The sequence below is a fragment of the Urocitellus parryii genome, chromosome 3 (genome assembly GCF_045843805.1).
Source record: "Urocitellus parryii isolate mUroPar1 chromosome 3, mUroPar1.hap1, whole genome shotgun sequence".
In the NCBI taxonomy this organism is placed as follows: domain Eukaryota; kingdom Metazoa; phylum Chordata; class Mammalia; order Rodentia; family Sciuridae; genus Urocitellus; species Urocitellus parryii.
The window spans coordinates 155,254,481-155,278,762 of record NC_135533.1 but is presented as its reverse complement, the minus strand read 5'-3'; the positions used below and the strand labels follow the sequence as shown (position 1 = coordinate 155,278,762).

Below are 24,282 nucleotides of genomic sequence, written 5' to 3'. Positions count from 1 at the left end.
GTTGGCACATGCCTGTAATCCCAGCCTCTCAGGAGGCTGAGGCAGGAGGATCACAAGTTCAAAGCCAGCTTTAGCAACTGCGAGGAGCTAAACAACTCAGTGAGACACTGTCTGTAAATAAAGTACAAAATAGGGCTGGGGATGTGGCTCAATGGTTGAGTGCCCCTGAGTTCAATACCGGGTAAGAGTGAGTTGTTAAAATAACATGATATTGAAGTGGGAAAAAAATCAAATAGGGGCTGGGGTTGTGGCTCAGCGGTAGAGTGCTTGCTTAGCATTCATGAGGCACTGGGTTCAGTCCTCAGCACCACATAAATATAAAATAAAGATATTGTGTCTCCTAAAACTAAAAAAAATAAAAATGAATTATCCTTATTTAAAAAAGACCAAATAGACATTTGGAAAACGACAAACACATGTCCAACAGCTATATGTTAAGGTGTTCCACATCAGAATTCACCAGGGAAAAACATATATATCCAAACCACAATGAGATATCACCTTATACCTATTAGGATGGATATTATCAAAACATCACTAGATAACAAGGACTGGGCTTGTGGCTCAGTGGTAGAGTGCTTGCCTAGCATGGTCAATGACCTGGGTTTGATCCTCAGTACCACATAAAAATAAATAAAATAAAGGTATTGTGTCCAACTGTAACTAAAAAATAAATATTTAAAAAGAGATAACAAGTTGTGGTGGGAATATGGAGAAAAAGGACTCCTTGAAACTATTGTTAGGAATGTGGATTGGTATGGCCATTATGGAAAACAGTATGGCTGTTTCTAAAGAAATTAAAAACAGAAAAATATCAGATGACTCAGCAACCCCTCCTCTGGGCATACACCCAAAGAAATGAAATCATAACCTCATCAAGATATCTGCAATCTTGTTCATTGCAGCATTATTCACAATAGCCAAGGTATGGAAACAAACTACATGTCTATTGACAGATGAACGATTTTAAAAAATCTTATGATTATATACGTATAATCTACCTTCTGCTAGCTTTGGATTTAGGGTTTTTTTTCTTCTTTTTCCAGTTCCTTAAACTGTGGATTTGTGTTTTAATTTGCAATCTTCCTTGTTTTTTTAATCATATATATAAACACATATGTATATATGCCCTAAGAAAGAAAGAGGTCTTATTATTTGGTATAACACCAGTGATCCTGGAGAACATTACGCTAAGTGAAATGAATCAGATACAGAAAGACAAATACTGCATTATTTTGCTTAAAGTTGCAACTTCTTAAAAAAAAATTCAAATAGAGGAAACATAACTGTGGATACTAGGGACAGGTGGGGAGTGGGGAGCTGGAAGAAAATAGGGATATATAAGACAGGGGACACAAAATAGTAGATGTATAAGATGAACAGGTCTAGAGATCTAATATAATACATAGGAATCATAGGTAAGGAAATTGTACTGTTATGGGAGTTGTGATAAATGAATGGACCTTAGCTTCTCTTGCCACAAGCACAACAAAGTAACTATTGGCATAACGGATCTATAAATTTGTTTCACAATAGTAACCTTTTTACTCTCTATATGTATCACACAACATATAGAGAGTAAAAAGGTTGCATGCCCTAAAAATATAATAAAATTAATTTAACAAAGAATGTCTTGTTTATATGTATGATGAACTAATACAATTACATAGCAAACAACAACAACAAATAACCCAATTTAATCATGGGCAAAAGATCTGAATAGACATTTTTACAAAGAAGACAAACAAATAGAAAAGGGTATGAACGGATGCTCAACATCACTAATCATTGAGGAAATGCAACTTAAAACCACAATGAGAGCCAGGTGTGGTGGTGCACACCTGTAATCCTAGCATCTTGGGAGGCTGAGACAGGAGGATCACGAGTTCAAAGCCAGCCTCAGCAATGGTGAGGAGCTAAGTAACTCAGTGAGACCCTGTCTCTAAATAAAATACAAAATAGGGCTGGGGATGTGGCTCAGTGGTTGAGTGCTGCTGAGTTCCATCCCCAGTACCAAAGAAAAACCACAATGAGTTATCACCTCACACTTGTTAATACAGCTATTATCAAAAAGTGAAAAGATAATAAGTGTTGGTGAGGATATGGAGAAAAGGGAACTCTGGTGCAATGTTGATAGAAATGTAAAACGGTACAGACATTATTGTAGGAATTTCCTCAAAAGATTAAAAATAGAATTATCACATGATTCAACAATCCCACTTCTGCATACATATCTGTATTAGACCATTTTCCATCCCTATAATGATATACCTAAATTTGAGAACTTTATAAAGAAAAGAGATTTATTTAGCTCACAGTTCTGGAGTTTCAAGGGCATGTCTTGGGTATTGACTCTGCTCTGGTGAGGAATTCATGGTGGTAGAAGAAATGTGTGTGGGAGGAAGAGAGCATATCTCAAGACAGGAAGCCATAGAATGATTTAGGGATCACATTTACTCTCATAAAAATCTTTCTTCCATAAGAACTAACTCAGGATTCCACATTAAATATCTTAATCCTTTTCAAGTCCAGTATCCCCAATGACATAAGGAACTTCCCTTGCTCCCACCTCTTTTTAAAAATATTTTTACAATTGTAGATGAACATAATACCTTTATTTTATTTTCATGTAGTGCTGAGGAAACACAGTGCCTCACATGTGCTAAGCAGGTGATCTACCACTGAGCTACAAACTCAGCCCTGGGCCCCACCTCTTAAAGGTTCATACCATCTCTCAAATTATCACACTCAGGACAAAGTTCCCAACATATGGTGCACGGGGGACACACTCAAACCATATTCAAAACATTGCAATGTCCAGAGGTAATAAAATAGGTATCTAGAAGAAATGTCTAGGTTCCCTTATTTATTATTCACAATAGCCAGCATTATAAAACAACTTGAATCCTGTTGATGGATGAATGGATAAAGAAAATGTGGTATATATGTATGTGTTTGTGCCTATGATATTATTGAGTCATTAAAAATTAAGGAAATTCTACTATTTGTGACAACACAGATTAAACTGAAGGACATTGTGCTAAGTAAAATAAACCAGACACCGAAAGACAAATCAAAGGCAGCATGATCTCACTTGTAAGTGGAATATAAAAAGATCAAACCCATAGAGACAAAGAATAGAGTGGGATTATCAGGGGCTGGGGGTTAGAGATAATGGAGAGATGATGACCAAAGGGCACAAAGTTTCAGTTATAAGATGATTAAGTTCTGAAGATCAAATGAATAGCAAAGTGACCATAGTTAATAATAATGTATTATATACTTACAGTTTGCTAAGAAAGTAGTTATTAAATGTTTTTAACAAACACACACAGAAGCACCTATGTGAGGTGACTGATATTAGCTTGATTATGGTAATGGTCTAATAATATATATCATATATATCAAATCCTCACATTGCATACCTTAAATATATACAATTTTTATCAGTCATACTTCAGTAAAACTGAGGGGGGGAAATGTTTTATTTAATTTCCACAAATTGTGAATTTTCTAGTATTCCCTTTGTTGTTGTTTTTTAACTTCATTTCATTTTGGTAGGAAGAAATGATATTTATCTTTTAAAATCTATTAAGAGGGCTGGGGTTGTGGCTCAGTGGTAGAGGGCCTGCTTAGCATGCACGCACGAGGCACTGGGTTTGATCCTCAGCACCATGTAAATGTAAAATAAAGATATTGTGTCCACCTAAAACTTAAGAATAAATAAAAAATTTATTTAAAATCTATTAAGATCACTGGGTGTGGTAGTTCACAAATCCCAGTGATTCAGGAGGCTGAGGCAGGAATATCACAAGTTTGAGGCCAGCCTCAGTATCTTAACAAGGCCCTGAGCAACTTAGTAAGACCTGTCTCACAATAAAAAAATGAAAGGGTCTGGGAATGTAGCTCAGTGGTAAAGCATCTTTGGGTTCAATCCCCAGTACCAAAAAATAAACGAAAAACAAATAAACAAACAAACAAACAAAAACCCAATGATCTACTAACACTTAGCATGTGGCCTAAAATATGGTCAATTTTGGAAAATATCTTATGTGCATTTGAAAAGTAGTACATAATGCTACAGTCGGGTAAATTGTTCTATATGCTAGATATTCTGTCTGTTAGATGTAGTTGTAGTTGGCTTATTGTGTTGTCCAAGTGTTCCATTTCCTTATGTATCATCTATTATGCTGTTTTATCCTTTTAAAATTAAAAAAGTTGTTTTTTTTTTCAGTACTGGGGATTGAACCTGGGAGCACTCTACCACTGAGCCACATCCCCAGAAATTTTTCTTGTTGTTGTTGATACTGAGTTTTGCTAAATTGCTGAGACTGGCTTTGAACTTGCTGTCCTTCTGCCTCAGCCTCCTGAGTTGCTGGAATTGCAGATGTGTGCCACCACCATGCCCAACATTCATTCTATCCATTATTGAGAGTGGGATATTGATGTCTTCAACATTACTGCAACTATTTCTCTATTTATTCTGTCAATTTTTGCCTTATTTATTTTGATGATGTTTTTGGATACACAAAAGCTTGTAATTATCATATCTTTGTGCTGTGTCAAAACTTTTATTCATATGATATCCTTTTTTATCTATCATAAACTCACAAATTTTAAATCTCTTCTATCTGATCTTAGTGTAGCCACCTCTGTTCTCTTTCATATACTGTTTAAGCAGAATTTCCATTCTTGTAATGTATTTGTTCTTTTGGGATCTAATGTGAGATTCTTGTAGTCAGGATATTAGTTGGGTTGTTTTTTAAATTCAATCTGTCAATTTATCTTTAATTATAAATATTTTTATTTATATTTAATTACTGAAAGGAAGGGACTTACTTGTGTTATTTTGCCTTTTTCTTTTTTTTTTTTTTTCTGTTCCAGGGGTTGAAACCAGAGGTGCTTAAACACTGAGCCACATCCCCAGCCCTTTTTTATTTTTTATTTTGAGACAGAGTCTCATTAAATTGCTTTTGAATCTGCAACCCTCCTGCCTCAACTTCCTGAGGTGCTGGAGTTACAAGTGTGTGCCATGGTGCCTGGATTATGTGGCTCAGTGGTAGAACGCTTGCCTTGCATGTATAAGGCACTGGGTTTAATTCTCAGCACTGCATATAGATAAATTAAATAAAGGTCCACTGACAAGTAAAAAAAACATGTATTTAAAAACAAACAAACAAACAAATAAATAAATAAGCCTTATAATGTTTTTGGCCCACATTATTGTATTCTTTTGTTTTTAGTTGATTGTTTCTGTAGTGAGATATTTATATGCCTTTCTTATTTCTTTTTATGTATTGTCTTTAGCTATTTTATGTGTGGTTACCATAGGATTACACTTAACATCCAAAGTTATAATATTGTAATTTAAAATGATACCAGATCAATCACAATAACATAAAAAAACGGTTCCTTTAAGAGTTACATCCCACCCTTTTCAATTTTTTTTCACAAAATGACTCTTTTATAATATTATGTTTCCCAAAACACAAACTAATACTTTTAAATGCATTAACCTCTAAGATTATGCAGAAAATGAAACATGGAGTATAAACCAGTTATAATGATGCTAGTTTATAGGTGAATAATTTTAAAAATGTATTACCTTTTTTTTTTTTTTTTTTTTTGGTACTGGAATTTGAACCCAGGGACACTTTAACACTGAGCTCCATCCCCAGCCCTTTTTATTTTTTATTTTGAGACAGATTCTCACCAAGTTGCTAAGGCTGGCCCTAAACTTGGTGATCCTCCTGACTTAGCCTCCCAAGTTGCTGGGATTATAGGTGTGTGCCACTGTGCCTGGCTCTACTGTATTATTTTACTATACTCATTTATGTGGTTTTTTAAATCGGCCTCTGTGAGGATTACAACATACATACTTAACTTTTCACGGTCTATTTAGAATAAATATTTGATTGCTTAAATGAATTGTAGAAACTCATCACTATATCCAGATCTCTTTATACGCCCATCTTCATATTGTAGTTGTTTTATATGTCTATGAAATTGAAAGACTCTTCAGACATTATTTTATATATATATATATATATTATGTTACATAAACATTATACATTATATATTACATAAAATATTACACATATATTATGTATATATTTGCTTTCAACCATCAAACTGATTTTAAAGAAGTGTCACAAGAGGAAAATTATCTACAGTATTATTTTGTTATTCCTTTCTTCCTGATGTTCCAAGTTTCCTTCTGACATTAAATCCCTTCTATATGAAGAACTAGTTGGTTTTTTTTTTTTTTTTTTTTTTTTGCGTTTGGCTGGTGGCTGAGGGATACACTTCTAAAATGGCTTCTGGTCTGGGGTGGCTGAAAGACAGGTGCAGTTGGGATTATTAACTAGAGCCAACAACATGTAGCCTTCCCTTGGGGCTTGTGATTTTTTTTCAGCATAGTTGCTGGTTCTGAGAGGGAATGTTCCCAGAGAGAGAGTGGGAGTTCTAAGAGACGAGGCCAAACACTATAAAGCCTTCTGACCTGGCCTTGGAAGTCTATGGTGTCTCAAGAAGAGAGGAACTAGGCTCACCTCCTGATGGGGAGGGGCAGGAGAGAGAGTGTGTGTAGTAGCGATTTTGTTGAAACAAATTTTGGTTTATATTTTGTAATATTCCATTCCTCCTCAAACCTTTATCCATTAGCTTTAGAATCCATGAATCCATGATTCTCCTGCCTGAATCAATCCACCACAATGATGCTTACCAAATTATGGTTTCTCCAATTCCATCACCCCTTCTACATTTATGAGTTGGCTTTGTATGTAAGGAAGAGCCTTTCCATCTCTATAATTAATATGGATTTGTGGATGCCTATATTATTTGTAGTTCATAGTATTTTATTATTTTTTATTTTGTGGCGTACAATTTTATCTGTATATATAGTTTTTATATATGTATATAAAATTTCTCCCCTCATCTATCTCTGCCTCTCTTTCTCTCTATATATATATGTATATATACCCATAACACATACATATGTATATGGGTTGCATCTGAAATGTCCCCCGAAGTCCATGTGTTAGAGTCTATGGTGCTAATGGGAGGTAGTTGAGACTTTACGAGGTGGGGCAGAGTAGAAGGAAGTTAGGTATTGGGGGTGTGCCTTTGAAGGGGATATTGAGAGGATGGGGCCTCCTCTCTGTCTTTGTTTCTTGGCTGCCATGAAGTAAGCACAGTTCCTATCACGATGTTCTGCCTTGCTATGGAACTAAAAGCAATGGATCCAAGTGAGCATGAACTAAAATCTTGGAAACTGTGAGCCAAAATAAAATTTTCCTTCTTTTAAGTTGATTATCCCAGGTATTTTGTCACAACAATGGAAAGTTAACACACACACATACACACACACACAGAGAGAGAGAGAGAGAGAGAGAGAGAGAGAGAGAGAGAATTCATCTCCATTTTTCCCAGTGTTCTTTATAGCCTTTCTCCTTCCTGTATTTGTAATTCTGTTCTTTGATAGTGAGAATCCTGACTCCCATTATGCTCAATATATTTTCTCAATTTCCCTACCGTACCAGCTGCCTTCTTGGCTTCCAGCCATGTTGCCATCTCCAAGGGAGAAGAGAGAAGAGAAGGTTCTGCAATGTTTCACAGCCCGGTCCTCCACTGCATCCTACTGTCCCTGCCATGCTTAGTCCTGACCCCTAACTGCCTCTCTCTGTCAAGCAGCTCTTGTAGCTCTCCCTGCCTCGTTCTCTTCCTCAGCCTCGTTCACTCCTTCTGGCTTCCAAAATTTCTTTACTTTTATATTCTACTTTTTTTTAATTGGAAAAATATGTCATGCTCATTTTTACAAATTCAAATAATGCCACACATATAAAGCATGACGTGAATAACCACAGCTACCTCATCCACATCACCTCCAAGAGGCAACCAGACATCTTATACTTTACAGAACACATGCATGTGTTATTTATATAATTCTTAACGTTAAAATAGGATGGTTTTTATATATTTTCATTGCTTTCTCACGCAGACTGAATATAATAAATCTACCATGATATTTTAAACAGACACATGGAATCCACTAAAAGAATGCACCTTAATTTATCCTTTTACATAGAGATCATATTGTTAAAGGTCACTTTTATCTATGCCAATACCCTTCATAGCCAATACCCCCTGAACCCTCTCTGCACCCTCTGGCTGACTCTCACTTGATTTAGCAATGAGAGGTGGGGAGGAGACTGATGAGTGGAAGAAAAATGAGTTCAGGGCATTTATTCCCTCATTGTCTCCTTGCAGGGTTGTGGTTGGCTGCTTAGTATTCTCCAGAAGATTGAAGATTGAAGGCTGCAGCTCCTGTAGATGGCCCTGTTCACACAACCCTCCTCTTGTACCTCCGTGCCTAGGTAGGGCAACAGTCTCCAGCTCTCTCTTGTTGATCCCAATGGTACTGCATTATACCTTTGGGTTCCTGACACTTTCAACCCCTTAGTACATCAGTACCTGTGCACTTGCCATAGTTTGATTTCTGCAGTTTCAGTTATCTTCAGTCAATCGTGGTTTGAAAATATTAAGTGGGAAATTCTAGAAATAAACAACTAATAAGTGTTAAATTGTGTGCTGTTCTGAGTAGGGTGATGAAGACTTGCGCTATCCTGCTCCATCCCACTCAGGATTTGAATCATTTCTTTGCCCAGCATATCCACACTGTATATACTACCCACCTATTAGTCACAGTAGCCATTTTGGGAGTCAAATTAACTGTCTTAGTATTGCAGGGCTCTTGTTCAAGCAACTCACATTTTACTTAGTAATGGCCCCAAAGCACAAAAATAAAAAGGTGAAAATTCTTGACATAATAAGGAAAGGAAAAAAAATCATATGCCAAATTTGTTATGATCTACAGTAAGAACAAATCTATCCATGAAATTGTGAAGGAAAGACAAACTCATGCTAGTTTCCTGTCATATCTCAAACTGCAAAAGTTTTGGCCACAGTATGTGGTAAGTGCTTAGTCAAAATGGAAAAAGCATTAACTTTGTGGTTTGGGTACTATCCTCAGTTTCAGACATCTACTGAGGGTCTTGGTATGCATCCATTGTAGATAAGTGGGGATTACAGTAAACAGTCCCTATTAAACTCAGATAATCTTATTTGCATGTGCCTTGTGTTTGTATACAGTGCAAGTGCAGTACAGATGATGTTTAAAGCACTCTCACAAGCACCATCTCAGGCAGTTTCACATACCAGAGAGGGTTTTTCTAGCTTATGAATGCACTTACTTCCCCTGATTCTCTTGCAAAGCCAAGGGGAGCTTATTATTCTTGCCTAGCAGAGAACAAACCCTCAATTGCTGCATTCAAGGTCCCTGGTCTTCCACACACCATATGCTCTGCTGCAGCCACAGCAGGAAAACCTCCACACACTCTCTGTGCTGATTGAATATTTGCTTTCTAAACTGAGCAACTGATCATCTCTGGAGATGTAAGATTTCAATAAAGCCTGCTGAAGACTAACTGCTGACACAAGTCTGATTTCTAAGAGATTTGTTCTATTTAAATTTACTTGGCCACATGGGCAACCCCAACCCCACCTCTCTCTCTCTCTCTCTCTCTCTCTCTCTCTCTCTCTCTCTCTCACACACACACACACACACACACACACACACACACACATACACACACACACACACACTCACTCACCTGCTATCCTGTCCTTTCTACACGACAGCAGGTGATGATCAGAGGTGGGAACATTCAGTTCTGACTCTCAGGAAGGAGGCATCCTGGGGTCTACTGTATGCTGACCATGACCTTAAGTTTCCTCTGCCCAGAGCTCTCATAATGTCTGTTAGGTCTGCAGAGATAACTGAATAAATTGCAGGCTGTCTAGCCCAGGGTCTGGCTCACAGTAAGCCTCACTCCATGAGGATTTACCCAGGACCACTGGTGACTGTCTCAGATAAGTGAGCATCAGTGCAGGCATCTGATTGATCAGTGGATACAACCTCTAACATCACCTCTCTTGGCCATTGGCCTACTGACCACTCACAAGTGTGGTTGTCTCATAGCTCCTCCTGGGGTCTTGCTCTCTCTACAGTGAGGAGGTCTACAGATCCTATTGCTTGAGATTACCAGAGTCTGGCCTGAGTCTTTTTATTCTTTATTGAGGTGTAATTCACATACTGTGCCAATTTTAAGTCATTATCTAAGGAGTTTAGACGAATGTACTTATCTGTGTTTCCAAGTTCCAAATCAAGACAGAATATTTTGATCATCCTAAATTGCTGGGATGACAGGCATGCACCACCGTGCCTGGCTATCCTTCCAAGTTTTATGCCTGGATGCCTCCTTTGCATCATTACTTTTTCACTTTGGACTATTATTAGTAAAAATAAGGGTTATAAGCACTGCAATACTGAGATAGTCAATCTGATAAACGAGACAGCTAAATGAGACAGGTAAGGAACGGCTAGCATGTACAGTGTGGAAACCCTGGACAAAAGGATGATTCATGTCTCAGATGGGCAGGGACAGCACAAGATTTCATCATTTCACAGAGCATGCAATTTAAAAGTTATGAATTGTTTATTTCTGCAATTTTCCATTTAACATTTTTGGATTGCTGTTGACAGCGGGTAACTGAAACTGGGGAAAATGAAATTGTGGTTAAGGAAGAACATACTTTAATTCCTTCTACACTTTTCTGTGAGTATAGAATTGGTACATTTCTACCAAAATTTGTATATTTATAATTAGACATATACTTTCATATACTTTGATTTTGCTTTTGAAATTTAAAATAATTTATTTTCAGTTTTTCCTACTTATTTTTCCTTATCTTCAAATTCTTCAAATTATTTAAATTTCCTACTTGTTTTATTTTTTCTACTTAAATTTCCTAAAATTATTTAGAGAGAGCATTTTCAAATGTGGAATGAGATTCCATCCTCTGGCTCCAATTTGTGGACATGTAAAGTGGTGTTGCATTTTTGGCTATTATTGCAGTGCCTGGTAGTTATTATTATTCATTGTCTTTGTCTCTTGTGCACCATGGCCAGATGTACTGGTATTTTCCTGTTGTTCTAGCTCATTTATTAATAGTGCCCTTGCTCAGGCTCAAAGGTGTCATGACTTGGATGATAAATTATTCAGATCTTTAAAAGTTCTCAGAGGGATACAGAGAAGATTAGGGATGGTCAGGGTCTGGGGAGATAGGAGGAGGTGGCTCCCAGGCTCCTGCCGTGGGTGTATGGGTAGAGGAAGGTGATGCTAATCGCTGGGATGATATGGAACCTGGTGTCAGGGCAGTGAATTTTGGACCTGTGTAGTCAGAGGTGTCTACATAGCTTGCAAGAGACATTATCCAGGAGGCAGATGGAGATGTGGTCTTCACCCACTAGAGGTCATTGGTGTTGGGGATAGAATTAGCAACCCTGACTCCTGCTTCATGTGGGTCACTCAGCAGCTGAAAGGATGAAGCCATCCCAAGTGTTCCAACAATTCTTCTGTTAGGGCATCAGTGGACTGGGGAAAAGGGGGAGGAACATTGCAATTTCTCCCCTAAGCCTATTACACATACACAGGTCTCAGATGGTTAATATCAAAATATAGTATTGTGTAAATTGCAACTGAGTCAAAAACAAAAGCAAAAACAAAATATCTTGGGTGTGTGTGTGTTGACCATCTCAGGCAGATTTCTAGCTTAATGAAATTTAATCTTTTCCTCCTGCAAATCCATCTTGGAAACTCTGTGGCCCAGGGTGGACAGTCAGTGGTAGGTTCACCCCTCTCACTGACAACAAAAAGACTTGAGCCCAGAGAGACAGGCGTGGTCCCCAAGGTTTGGTCTGTGGAATGTCTCTTACAACTTCAGAGGCAGAGTGAAAAGAACAGTCACTGCTTCTACCTCTAATTTAATCCTTGCTCTAACCCTGGGAAGGGGATGCCATCATTCCCATTTGCAGAGGAGAAAACAGGGGCATAGAAAGGTGAAGGTGCATTGCTCACAGTGGTGGAAATGGGCTGAGCTCAACTTGAGCCACGTTTCTGCATATCTCTCTGCCATACTTCCAGCTTCTAGATGGAGGCTCCCATCCCTGTCCTACCTTGGTTGATATTTATTGACTGACCTGGTGTATTTCATGCTTCATTCAGTAGAAGCAATGGATTCATGTGAACACCATTTCTTAAGCCCTTGGCTAATTACCCAAAGATGAAAAGAACATGTCCCCTGGCCTGAAGGGACTACATTACCAACGCTACATGAACTATGACATAGCTGGGTGCAGTAGTTCATGCCTATAATTCTAGAGTCTCAGGAGACTGAGGCAGGACGATCCCAAGTTCAAAGCCAGTCTTAGTAACTTAGTGAGATCCTGTTTCAAAAGGTGAAAAAAAGAGCTGGGGGTGTAGCTCAGTGTTAAAGCATCCACTGAGTTCAATCCCCAGTACCAAATAAAATAACTACAAAACATATTTCTTTAAATTTTTTTTTAGTTGTACATGGACACAATACCTTTATTTGTATGTGGGGCTGAGGATGTGCCTCACACAGGCTAGGCAAGCACTCCACCATTGAGCCATAACCTCAGACCCAAAACAACATATTTCTATTGTTCAAATGAGAAAAATGAGACCTCAGGATGGGAGTTATCTATCCAAGTCCAAAAGGAGTGGACTTACTTTCAAGGAGTAAGAACAGAACTAAACATGTATAACTAAAAATACTGAATAAAAATAATATTAAAAAGAGAACAGAACTAGAAAGAAACAACTCTGCCCATGGTCTTAAAAAACAAAACTCAGGGTTGGAGTTATAGCTTAGCAGAGCACTTGTCTCACACATATTATGAGGCACTGGGTTAGATTCTCAGCACCTCATATAAATAAGTAAATAAAATAAAGGTCCATCAACAACTAAAAAACATTAAAAAAAAAAAAACTCACCCAACAGTCAATGCACACCCAAGTTGCTCACCCTCTTCTGTGGTTTGAATGTGATTTGTCTTCATAAAAACTCATGCTGAGGCTTACTTTCCCAAGGTAATGGTATTGAGGTGATGGGGCCTTTACCGGAGATAATTAGGTCATGGAGAAACTGCCCTTAGAAGGGATAATATGCACCTCAAGGGAGTGTGTTTCTCAGTCCTGGATTGGTTACCACAAGAAAGGATTGTTATTATAAAGCAAGTCCCCTCCATATGCTCAGTCTCTTTTGCATAAGCTTGCTTGTCTTTCTGCTTCTCTGCCACATTATGATGCAGACAGGGGGCCCTTGCCAGATGCTGGCACAATGCTGTTGGACTGTGAACCAAATAAACCTCTTTTCCTTATAAGCCTCAGGAATTTTGTTATAGCAACACAAAATGGATGCAGATACCCTCTTAGGTAACTAAGGTAATGCAAATTTAAACCACAACAAAATGCCATTTTACCCTTATTACATGGACAAAAATGTTAAAAGATCTGATGGTATCAAGTGATGGTGAGGTTGGGAAACAGCAGGTGTGCTACATACTGACATCAGGCTGCCTCTTGTATTAGGCACAAACCATTGTATGACCTTGTTGAGTAGGGATGAAGACTGAGGGAGGGTGGCCTCATAGCTGTGCACCTGGGCAGTCACGTGGGGCTCACACCTGGTCTGATTCTCTGCTGCTGCTGTCATCTTGAAATCCCTAATAATTTATCAAGAGTACATGTTTTCATTTGCACTGGAGTCTGCAGATTACACATGAAGCAAGCCCTGCCCAGTAGGTTCACTTCTTGGTAAATATGATATATAAGAATACATACAGGCCAGGTGCGGTGGTACACGCCTGTAATCCCAGCAACTCGGGAAGCCCGAGGCAGGAAAATCGCAAGTTCAAAGCCAGCCTGAGCAACTTAGTGAGGCCCTGAGCAACTCAGTGAGACCCTGTTTCTAAATAAAATACAAAAAAGGGCTGGGGATGTGGCTCAGTGATTGAATGCCCTTGGGTTCAATCCCTGGTACCAAAAAACCAAACTAAACCCAAACAAAATGGACAACAAAACAAAAAGGATAACATGAAAGCAGAAAGGGGATAATATATATAATATCTAATTTTCAAAAAGTTAAAAGACAAGCAAAACTAAATGTCAGGATGTAAGGATATATGCATACAAGATAAATCTATAAAGAAATCCTCCTTAAATGAATCTAGGGCTGGGGTTGTGGCTCAGCGGTAGAGCACTCGCCTAGTACGTGAGAGGCCCTGGATTCGATCCTCAGCACCACATAAAAATAAATAAATAAAATAAAGATATATATTTTTTTAAAAAAAGATGAATCTAAACATTTAGGATATTGGTCACTGGGGTGAAGAGGATGGACAAGCAAGTGGGTGAGAGCTTGAGAATCTTCAATATTATTGGTAACATTGTTTTGTTGTTGACTGGTGGATCTGTTTCATTATTATATTTTATAGGACATTGATTCTTTCTTTCTTTTTTTTTTTTGTGTGTGTGGCTGGTGACTGAATCTGTGGCCTCATGCAAGCATCTACCAACCAGACCCAAAGCAGTTCTCCCTTCCCCTCCCCAACACCTCTGATGAGATAGGGTTTCACTACCATAGCCCAGGCTGTCCTTGAACTCCTGGGCTCAAGAGATCCTTCTGCTGGGGCTATAAATATGTGCCATCATACTCAGCACTAAATTGTACATTTTATTTTATCTGGTATTAGAGGTTGAACCCAGGGGTGCTTTACCACTGAGTTCCATCCCCAACACTTTATTTTTTATTTGTTTAGAGACAGGGTTTTGTTAAGTTGCTTAGGGCCTTGCTAAATTGCTAGGCTGGCCTTGAATTTGTGATCCTTCTGCCTCAGCCTCTCGAGTTGCTGGGATTATAGGCATGTGCCATGGCATCCAGCTTTATATTGCATTTTTAAACACCATAACCTTTTTTGTTTTGTTTTTGGTGCTGGGGATTGACCACAGTATTACCATACATCTACCACTGAGCTACACCCTCAGCCCTGACCTCGATTATTTTGTCCTAAGCTCAAAACTAAATCTTGTCTTTCCTCTTTTCCAAGGTTTGTCCTATTGTAATATTATTTTTATAATTTCATAAATGCAGAAATATAGTGGAATCTAAAAAACCAAAAAGGACAACATGAAAGCAGAAAGGGGACGATCAGGGAAGGGGAACAGGACTGGGGGAGAAGAAAAGAGTGAAAGTGAAATAGAGCGGGTGGATGTGATCAAAGTACATCATGTGCTCGTATGAAACTGTCACAATGAAACCCAGTTTTGTATAACTAATATGTACTAATAATTATAGTAAAAAAGAAATAACACACACACACATACAACTCCATATATGGCCCTGGTTTCGATCTCTGGCATTGCTGAGAAGAAATGCAGAACATACTTTAATCATTTGAAATACTTGCCAGGCACAACAGTGCACGCCTGTAATTCCAGTGACTCAGGAGGCTGAGGCAGGAGGATTGAAAGTTCAAAGTTAGCCTCATCAACTTAGTGAGTCCCTGTCTCAAAAAACAAAAGGACCTGGAGATGTGGCTCAGTGGTTAAGTGCCCCAGGGTTCAATCCCTGATACAAAAAAAATTCATGTAATGGCAACTGTCTAGATAATGCTTTGAAACAATACTGCATGGTGCTGGAGTGCATGTAGTTTTCTTTTCTTTTTCTTTTTTTTTTTTTTTCGGGTACTGGGCATTGATCAGGGGCACTCGACCACTGAGCCACATCCCTAACCTTATTTTGTATTTTATTTAGAGATAGGGTCTCACTGAGTTGCTTAGCTCCTCGCCATTGCTGAGGCTGGCTCTGAACTCTCAATCCTCCTGCCTCAGCCTCCTGAGCGGCTGGGATTACAGGTGTGCACCACTGTGCCCACACAGCTGCATGTGGTTTTCATAAGGGTGTGGACATAAATCATCAAATCCTTGGGATGAGAAGTGACCTAGATAAGATCTGGGTAAAGGGAGGGAGTGGGCCCTGAGGTGGGCATTTTGAGCCTGCTGGGATTGTAGGATGAGTGAGGAGTAGGTCTCTTCCACTGTGGTGGGAATGACTAACCAGGACAATGGTTTGAACAGGGGCCTGCCTGGATGGGCATCAGGGCCACCAGTGCCCCCTGTGATGCTTCTAGGCCTGGCATCTGTCCTGGATACTCTACTGGGGTTGAGCAAATCCTCAGAACTGGCTCCGAGGGGGTTGTACCTAGTCCTTTCCCTGGAGCCACCCATAAATCAAGGACTCCAATGATTGAAGTTCTAGAAGAAAAACCTAAGTTTTCATGTGCTCTAGTTGAGGATCTCTCTTTGACCTATCTTTGATTGGTTCAGAGCTGGTCTCTGCCCCAGGCAAGCCAGCTGGGTCTCTTGAGGAAACTCTGGGGGGCAGGTTAGGCATCAGCCCTTCCGGTAGGGATTCCTGACTCTTTCCCTTGCTTTGCCCCAACCTTGCCATAGTCCGGTGGACTTGGATTTCAGGTTCCTTTCCCCAGGCTGAAGCCCCAATTTGGTGGATGTGAATCCCAGTCCTGACCACCCTAACTGACTCTGTGGCTTAATCTCTCTGTGGACTTAGCTGTCCCCCTCCTGACAGAAAACCTAATTCATGCCTCCCCAACCCCATCTGCCATCACAATGGCCTGGATTATTGGGTGAATCACATTCAGCTACCAGGCAGCTTCAGGCCCTGTCTGCTCAATGTACCCTTGGTGGTTCCTCAGGCTTCTTTTACCCTGACCCAGTGGCCCTGAGAAAGGGCTTCAAGCTCCATGAAAGTGAGGGGTGGGAGGAGAATGGAGCCACCATCTGGAGATTCAGAAACATGAGACAATTCATTAAGGAACAAGACAGCATATACTTAAGAAGGAGACTTTGCAGGAGCTGAGTGGGTAGAGGAGTGGGAGGACAGATGGATGAGTGGGTGGTGCTGGGTGGGAGCAGAGCCTGGTTGGAAACCCAAGGCCTGTATCCTGGCAGAATTTCCTTCTGGGCTAGTTTCCCCGCGTTTCCAAGGATTGCCCCCACCCCTCTCTTTGTGACACAATGGAGGTAGGTAAAACTGCCTTCCTTGCAGTGTGGTCTGAAGCATCAGAGGCCTCAGCTGTGGGCAGAAGGTGCTACTTGGAGCAGAAAAGGACACTCCAGAGTAATTTGGGAAGGGATAGGAGAAATCAAACAGACAAGGCTGGGAGGCCCATAGGCAAAGACAGAGTCCAGGACAGGGCTGAGGAAAGGAAGGAACACAGCAGGCCTAGGAGAGCTTTCTCCAATGAACTGGAAGGCACACGTGCTCCATTTTGGGGAGCAGTTCAGAGCAATTTTGGGGCTGTGATGCCGTGGAGGCATTTTTGATGTTTTCTGTGTCCTTTTGAGGGCCAAGCTTGGCCAGGAGCACAGGAAGAGATTTCCTTGCTGACTGCTCATCTGCTTTCTGTGGTTCTTGATGGAGAAAGGAAAGAAAGACTAAATGGCAGGAGCTACAGAGTCAGGGACTCTGAAAAGTTCAACTTTTGAAGATTTCAGGCTCAGACTCCATTAGTGGCCCTGTAGCCGGGGAGCACTTGGTGGACTACTCGGTGGACTACTCGGTGGTCTGCCTTGTCATCCTTCATTCCAAGGCTGGGAACAGTGTAGCAGATACCAGACTGAAGTCTGCCAAAGGGCTGGATGACAAAGTCCTATGAGTGGTTACATCTCAGAGTCATTTGGATTTGAAATGACAGTATTGATCCCCTGAAGGCACTGAGAAGCAACTGAAGTTGGTCTCAAAGAGCAGTTTCATGCACTCTGAGGGCCACAGCCTTGGACTCTGCACATGTGCACTGCACTGGGGGTCTTTGTGGGAGCCAGCCCTTCAGGGTGTCTAGGGTACTAAATCTAGCTGTGGTGCATTTGGCTGTTTGCTGACTGGGAAGTGAGGGAGGTTATTGAAGTCTGGGCTGGATGGTTGGGGACCACATATCTGGAGCAAATTGTGGCAAGCTGGTGGGCCCTGTGATTCCCTTAAAGTCTAACAGCCTACCACCTAAAGCCTCCTGTGGGGAGGGGGCTGCCCAGGCTATATCTCCAAATCAGCCCAGCTCTCCCAAATCACCGGAGCTGCCTGGCCATTCCCAGTTCCTTACCCAAACCCTGGGTCTTAGCATCACCCTCCTTTTTGCTGCTGGTTGATCTTCCTGGATCTTTTCTTAAAAGCATTTTTTTTTTGGCGGGGGGGATTGAACTCAAGGGCACTTGACTACTGAGTCACATACCCAGCCCTTTTTTTGTATTTTATTTAGAGACAGGGTCTCACTGAGGCTGGCTTTGAACTCTTGGATCCTCCTGCCTCAGCCTCTAGAAACACTGGGATTACAGGTGTGTGCCACTGCATGCAGCTATAAAAACATTCTTGAAGTATATTCACTGAATTGAGAGAGAGAATCTTGCCCCTCAGGAACCATTAGTAGTGAAGTCTTTCTTCATGGGACTTCCTTCTGGGCTTTTTCTCTTTAGCCCCAGCTGCAAACCTGGCTTCCTACTAAGTAACCCAAGTCTGTTGACTATGCTTCTGTCCTTGACCTACGTGGGAGGTCCTGCTGCAGGCATGTAGCTAGTCCTGGTGGGAGTGGCCAGGGCAGCCCTGCAATACAACGGGTAGAGTGGCAGGCAGGCAATAGTAATGGAGGCAGAAGAAATGCTTAGTGCTTTGATTTTTCCCCTGAATATTTTAGGAGGTATTATGAAGGCATATAGCCACCTGTGGGTCCAAGTCTGACATGCTGGGATGGTCTCATCCTTGGTAGTGAAGTGTGGTTCCTAGGTGCTCCTGGGACTCCCTAATGTCCTGGGCCTCAACCCTTTCCCACAACCCTTCTGCTGCTGGTGGGAGTGGTCTTGAAGCCTCGGGGATGAAAAGCAGGCTGGGTTGGCTAAAAGGGATGCTTCTCAAGATTTGTAGACAATTTCCCAACACCTCAGGAGCTTTTAAACATACCCTGGATATCCATTATTAATGGTATTAAGAGGTGAGAAAAGAAAGCACAACTCAGGAGACAAAGAGTCTCAGAATTCATAGTTTATTGACACTTCAGCATGGTGGGTCCCTGGGAAGAGACCACCCTTCTGGCCTTTTCACCTTGGGACTTGTCCCTAAGACCAGGGGAAACAGTCATTATGTCTTGGAACAAGACTCCCTGTCACACAAGAACACAACTCCCAGGAAGCCCCCTGAGGTGTGCACAGATAAACCCTTGGCAAGGCCCACATGGCACGTGAATGGCAAAGCTCGGCGCATTTGGCAAAGCTGTGGAGTCTCGGCAAAAGCACAGGACTCCAGGGGCTGCCCCCTTTGGACTACGGAGGCAGAATCAAATCAGAAACAGCTTATTTTACACAGGCCTACCTGGCTTCCATATAGTTTGGGTCAGGACCAGGCCTAGGAAAGGCCAGAGCTGTCCTTCCAGCCCTGGGAATACTGCTGAGGTAGCAGGGATGCCAAAACTTGACACAGCAGAGGAGAGGGTGAGGACTGGGGCTGCATGCTGACCCCAGGGAGGGCAGGAGGAGCCAGACCATGGTCAATGGCAGGGGCTCATCCAAGGCTGACTTCAAATCTCAGGAAGCCTATTACTCTCTCAGAGGGCCTGAGACTCCATTGGCTGCCCTGCCCACACTGTGTCCCTATGTTCCCTAAAATATACCCACTTCCTATCTTGGATTTTGACCAGAACACCCTTGAGAGTGTAGCTGTGGCCTCCTGCCCTTCCTACACCTACAACCCCTGCAGGCCTCAGCTGGGAGTCAGCCTTACCTGTAAAAGCAGGGTTCAGTTTCTCCAGCTTTTGTATTCCATATAAGGTGCTGGCATCTGTAACTCGATTCTTTTCCAACCCACTTAATTTTAAGAATAGACACTAATAATACTTAATCACTAGTTCCTGCTGGCTGTGGGGGAGGGGTCCTCTGCACTGGTATCAGTGCATCTTCCCCAGGCCCACTAGGCTCACCTTGAGTAGCCCCTGAGCTTCCAGGATTCCAAAAGGTTGAAGTCATTCCAGACACTGTGCAACCCTTGTGTCTTACAAAAGGGAAACTGAGGCCCAGAGAGATGCAACAACTTGTTCAGCTCATAGAGTGAGCTGGTGGTAAAGCTGAAACTTGAGAAGGATTTAGATTTTTCAGACCAGCATCCCTCTTGGGACTAAGGCTCCAAAAGGAGGTGGCCTAGGAATCTAGGAAGCTAAAGATACCTGGTGACTCCTGGTCCAGCCCCAGTCAAGATGGAAGGGCCTTCCATCACCTAGGAGTTGGTGTAAGGCCAGTCCCTGACAGGAGAACAAAGCCTCCCTTGGTCCCAAGGTAAGGATGGAGCAGCTCTCAATGCTTACTCCAGACTTCTGCCAGGCAGGGGCTTGGACATTGCCATGGCAGGACAGCCTGGCTCAGGGTAGTGGGAGGTGCTCAGACAATCCTGGGGAAGGTGTTTCCTCTCTGTTGAGCTAAGAGGATACCTAGTAGAGACTCAGACCACAGTATGAATCATACCACCAAATGGTTGTGGTCTAAACCCCTCAAGGGAGAAACTCCACTCTTGGCAAAATGAACAGAATAAGATTATCAAAAGAATAGGGAAAAAGAGAAGCAATAGCTCCCTCTTTCTGTCAGGTCACTGCCAGGGCAGGATGCTAGCATGGATGTGGGATGCTACATCCCAGCATCTTGTTCAGCCTTGAGCTGAGAGGGCACAAGGGGTTCTGGTTTCTGGCCCTCAGAAGGTAACAGGGCCTTCAAGTTAAGCAATACCTGATCATTGTTGGTGACCAACCATTCTCTGAATAACAATGTTTAAGATGCTTTCTATCAGGGGACCTTGAGCAAGGCACTGACTGCATGGTTTAAGACCTTCATCCCTGCTCTGGGACTAGGGGTGAATACTGAGCATGCAGCCGCATGCTCTACCAAGGTTGGCTCTCTTCCTTCCTGTGGACAGTAGACCTGCCTTGGGTTGGGCGACTCTTGAACCCATTCTGTGAACTGAGAGAAGGGCCAAGGCAATCTGAGCACAGCTGTGCAGACATTTCTGAGGCCCTGCTGTCTTCAGGTGGACACTGATTATCACTGAAGGGACCTCACAGCCAAACCTCCTATTGCCACTTCCATAAGCATTGGCTGAACCATCCATTGCTCCTTGGACCTGCTAGCCTCTGCTGGAGCAGCCCTGCTCATCACTTATTTCTTCCCACTGAGGCTACTTCTGAAGGGCCTAAGTTGTTCAACCCTCTCTGTCCCCCTAGTGTCCCTGCCCTCTACCTGGCTTCCTTACCAGTCCTGCCACTTTTGCCCCTACACATACTATGTGAGCTCCTTTAGGCACCTAGGTATCATCGCTTATGAGCCTCACTCTCCAGATGTTCTAGGGAATGTGGGAATCTCTCATGGCTGTTCAGGCTATAGGGCAGAGCCCAGCAGGGGAGGGTACCAGTCACAGAAGCCAGAGAGGAACTGTGGCTGGTGCTGTCAGAGTGCCAGCAGCATTCCCACTGCCTTTAGCCAAAGCTGGAGACCCTGGGCTGTCTCCAGGCTTGCCAGACCCTCTTAATTGTTTATACCAAAGAAACCTATGTGATTACAAATACACAAAGATATTCTGGAACATTCCAGTCAAATAGCAATAAGGTTCCTCTGCCTGTGGTTGGGGCCAGGGGGTAAGAGATAGATGTCACCCGGGATCCCAGAGCCCTGTGGTCTGGGAGTGGTCCCACAGTAGCCGTGGCTCCTGCCAGTCACCTCAGGGAGGCTCCTAAGGGTGCTTGGTATTACAAAGAGGCAAAAGAACTCTTCCAGAAGGATGTCTAGCTAAAAATCATGACTCCCTAACAAAACAAATGCTGCTTTTGTGAGAACTTCAAAACACCTATCAAGATCCATGGCGGGATGAGCAGTTCTCATCTACCCCCAAAGCTGTTTAAGGCACTTGAATGGCTTATTAACACCACCTGGAAAAGTTTCTATTTCAATCCTGATTTAGAAAAAAATTCAGTAATACTGCAACAAAAAAGTTTCCACAAAAAAATGGTTTAAAAATAAAAGAGTAAATACTTAAGTTTTCTAAGAAGTAAAATAAACACCAATCTCTGCTTAAATTATATGACACTGTGGGTCATCTTGGCACTAAAAAAACAAAGATAAACCTGAAATACTGCTTCTGGATCAGACTTTTCCCTGGAATAAAATCTGAACTTACAAAAGACAAGTGTGTCATGTCGAAGGTTTTGAACTCCACCTCCTCAGGGTGCTCAAGGGAAGAGAGAGGACCTTAGCACATCACAGGCTGCCTAATGGCTGCTGTGAACCAGAGCCCTGGTGTCCCCTTTCTTTCCAGCAAGGCCACTTTCTCTTCTCTTGGAAGCTGGCATGACCTGTAGGCCTGTCATACCCAGCCACAGCCAAGGCCATAGCCATAGCGAGAAGCCATGAGACACCTGGGCTGGACACCCTGCCTACTGGGCCTGACCCAGGATGCTTGAAGATGTCTGAGGCTCCTGGATCTGTCTGAGGGTCCCAGGCGCAGGTGCAGCTTGCTGTTCCACATACACACCCTGTGTCTTTGATTGGGCTGCCACCAGGTGCTTATGGCCTCTGGTCTTACCCCTGCTCTGATGGGAGGTGGGATAAAGAGCTGGCTCACTTCCAGGGCCATCTTCTCTTTGGTGAGGTCTTTCCCCTATGTTTCCTTCTGAGACATACCAGCTGCCTGATGCAGTTCTATGGGTGCCACCAGGACAGGCTGCAACACGCACCATGAGTGGCTCGGGGTACTGGGGGAAGCGCTGTATGGGTGGGCACCCTTTGACCACTACCGCCTGTTGGGTCCTAAGGCCTCTAAGGGGGAGAATCACAAGGATGGAGGGGGAGGGGTCAGGATGGGATGATGGGGGCCCTAGACCACCTAACTTCTCTGTGGAGTGTTGGTCTCAGGCTCTGAGAAGCCAGAGAGCAAGTTCTGGCTTCTCACATCTGCCAGGGAGTCCCCTGCACCCTGGATCTTGCTTTTCAGCAGCTCTTGGGGGTCCCTGAGGAAGACCACCATGACTGTGATGTTGTCATGGGAGCCTCGCTCCCGGGCTGCAGCCACTAGATCCTCGGCGACACGAAGCCCGCATCCCTGCTGCCTCACCAGGTGGTTGTGGACAAGGCTGGTGACTTCCTGGTGGGAGACGACATCGAAGAAGCCATCACAGGCAAGCAGCAGGTAGTCCTCAGAGCCTGTCAGCTCCCAGGAGGCTGCATCTGCCTCCCCAGACACATAGGGCTTCTGGAAGATATCTCCTGGGCAAGGGCGGAAGAGCTTTTTGTCAGAGGACCTTACTTCTTTCCTTCTGCCTAGGCCCCAACCTCATTGCTGGTTACTGCCCTCAAGCCCTGAGAGTACAGAGCCCACCTGTTCTCACAAAATCTGTAGCCCCCATATGCAAACTATCCCAATGTTTCTAGTCCTCCTTGAAATCCCCTGACCATGACTTAGCCCAATCTTCCCAATTTCCACTCAGATAGGGCTTTTGTTGCTTCCTTTACCCCTGCTGGCCCTCTCCTGGTATGTCCAAAGATACAATAGCGTCAGCAGTATGAAGATGGGCTATTACCTCATCTGCCAAGGACAGGACATTTCAGGAGGGTGAGAGGGGCCAGGTGCAAATTCCAGGGAATAAGCTGGGAAGGGAATGATTTTTAAGTACTTGAAAGGGCCAGGTGTGGTCTCCAGACTGAGACCTAGCAGTGATGGGATACTGAGAAAATGGATGAGAAACTGCTGTGTTTTTCAAAAAGATAAACAGGAATCATGTGTGTGTGTGTAACCTCACTTAAGAATTATTTAGAGACCCTGTCTCTAAATAAAATACAAAATAGGACTGTGGATGTGGCTTAGTTGTCGAGTGCCCCTGAGTTCAATTACCAGTTCCAAAAAAAAAAAAAAAGAAATATTTAAAGGTTTCCTACTAGACTTTGGGGGGACCTGTTTTAATTAAGATTTAACAATACAGGGCTGGGGTTGTGGCTCAGTGGTAGAGTGCTTGCCTAGATCATGTGAGGCACTGGGTTTGATCCTCAGCACCACATAAAAATAAATAAATAAAATAAAGGTATTGTATCCATCTATAGCTAAAACATAAATATTATATATATATACAAACACACACACAAAAGAATTAACAATACATAACTTAAAATGCAATTATGGTGGGAGATGAAAATTTCTTAGGTGTTTAGTTGTAGTTTTTAAATCTTTTCTACATCTGTCACAATCTGATAACATAAACACAGT

General features: G+C 42.3%; 1 protein-coding gene across 2 annotated transcripts in view; it reads right to left on the bottom strand.

Moving 5' to 3' along the window:
- Positions 1–19,022: 19,022 nt before the first annotated feature.
- Ppm1f (protein phosphatase, Mg2+/Mn2+ dependent 1F) overlaps positions 19,023–24,282 on the bottom strand; it is a 29,765-nt gene continuing 24,505 nt past the window's right edge. For both annotated transcript variants that reach the window (XM_026401662.2, XM_026401664.2), the window contains exon 8: positions 19,023–23,288. In XM_026401662.2, coding sequence (XP_026257447.1) covers positions 22,909–23,288 — 380 coding nt within the window. In that variant the 3' untranslated portion in view covers positions 19,023–22,908. The remainder of the gene's footprint in view (positions 23,289–24,282) is intronic.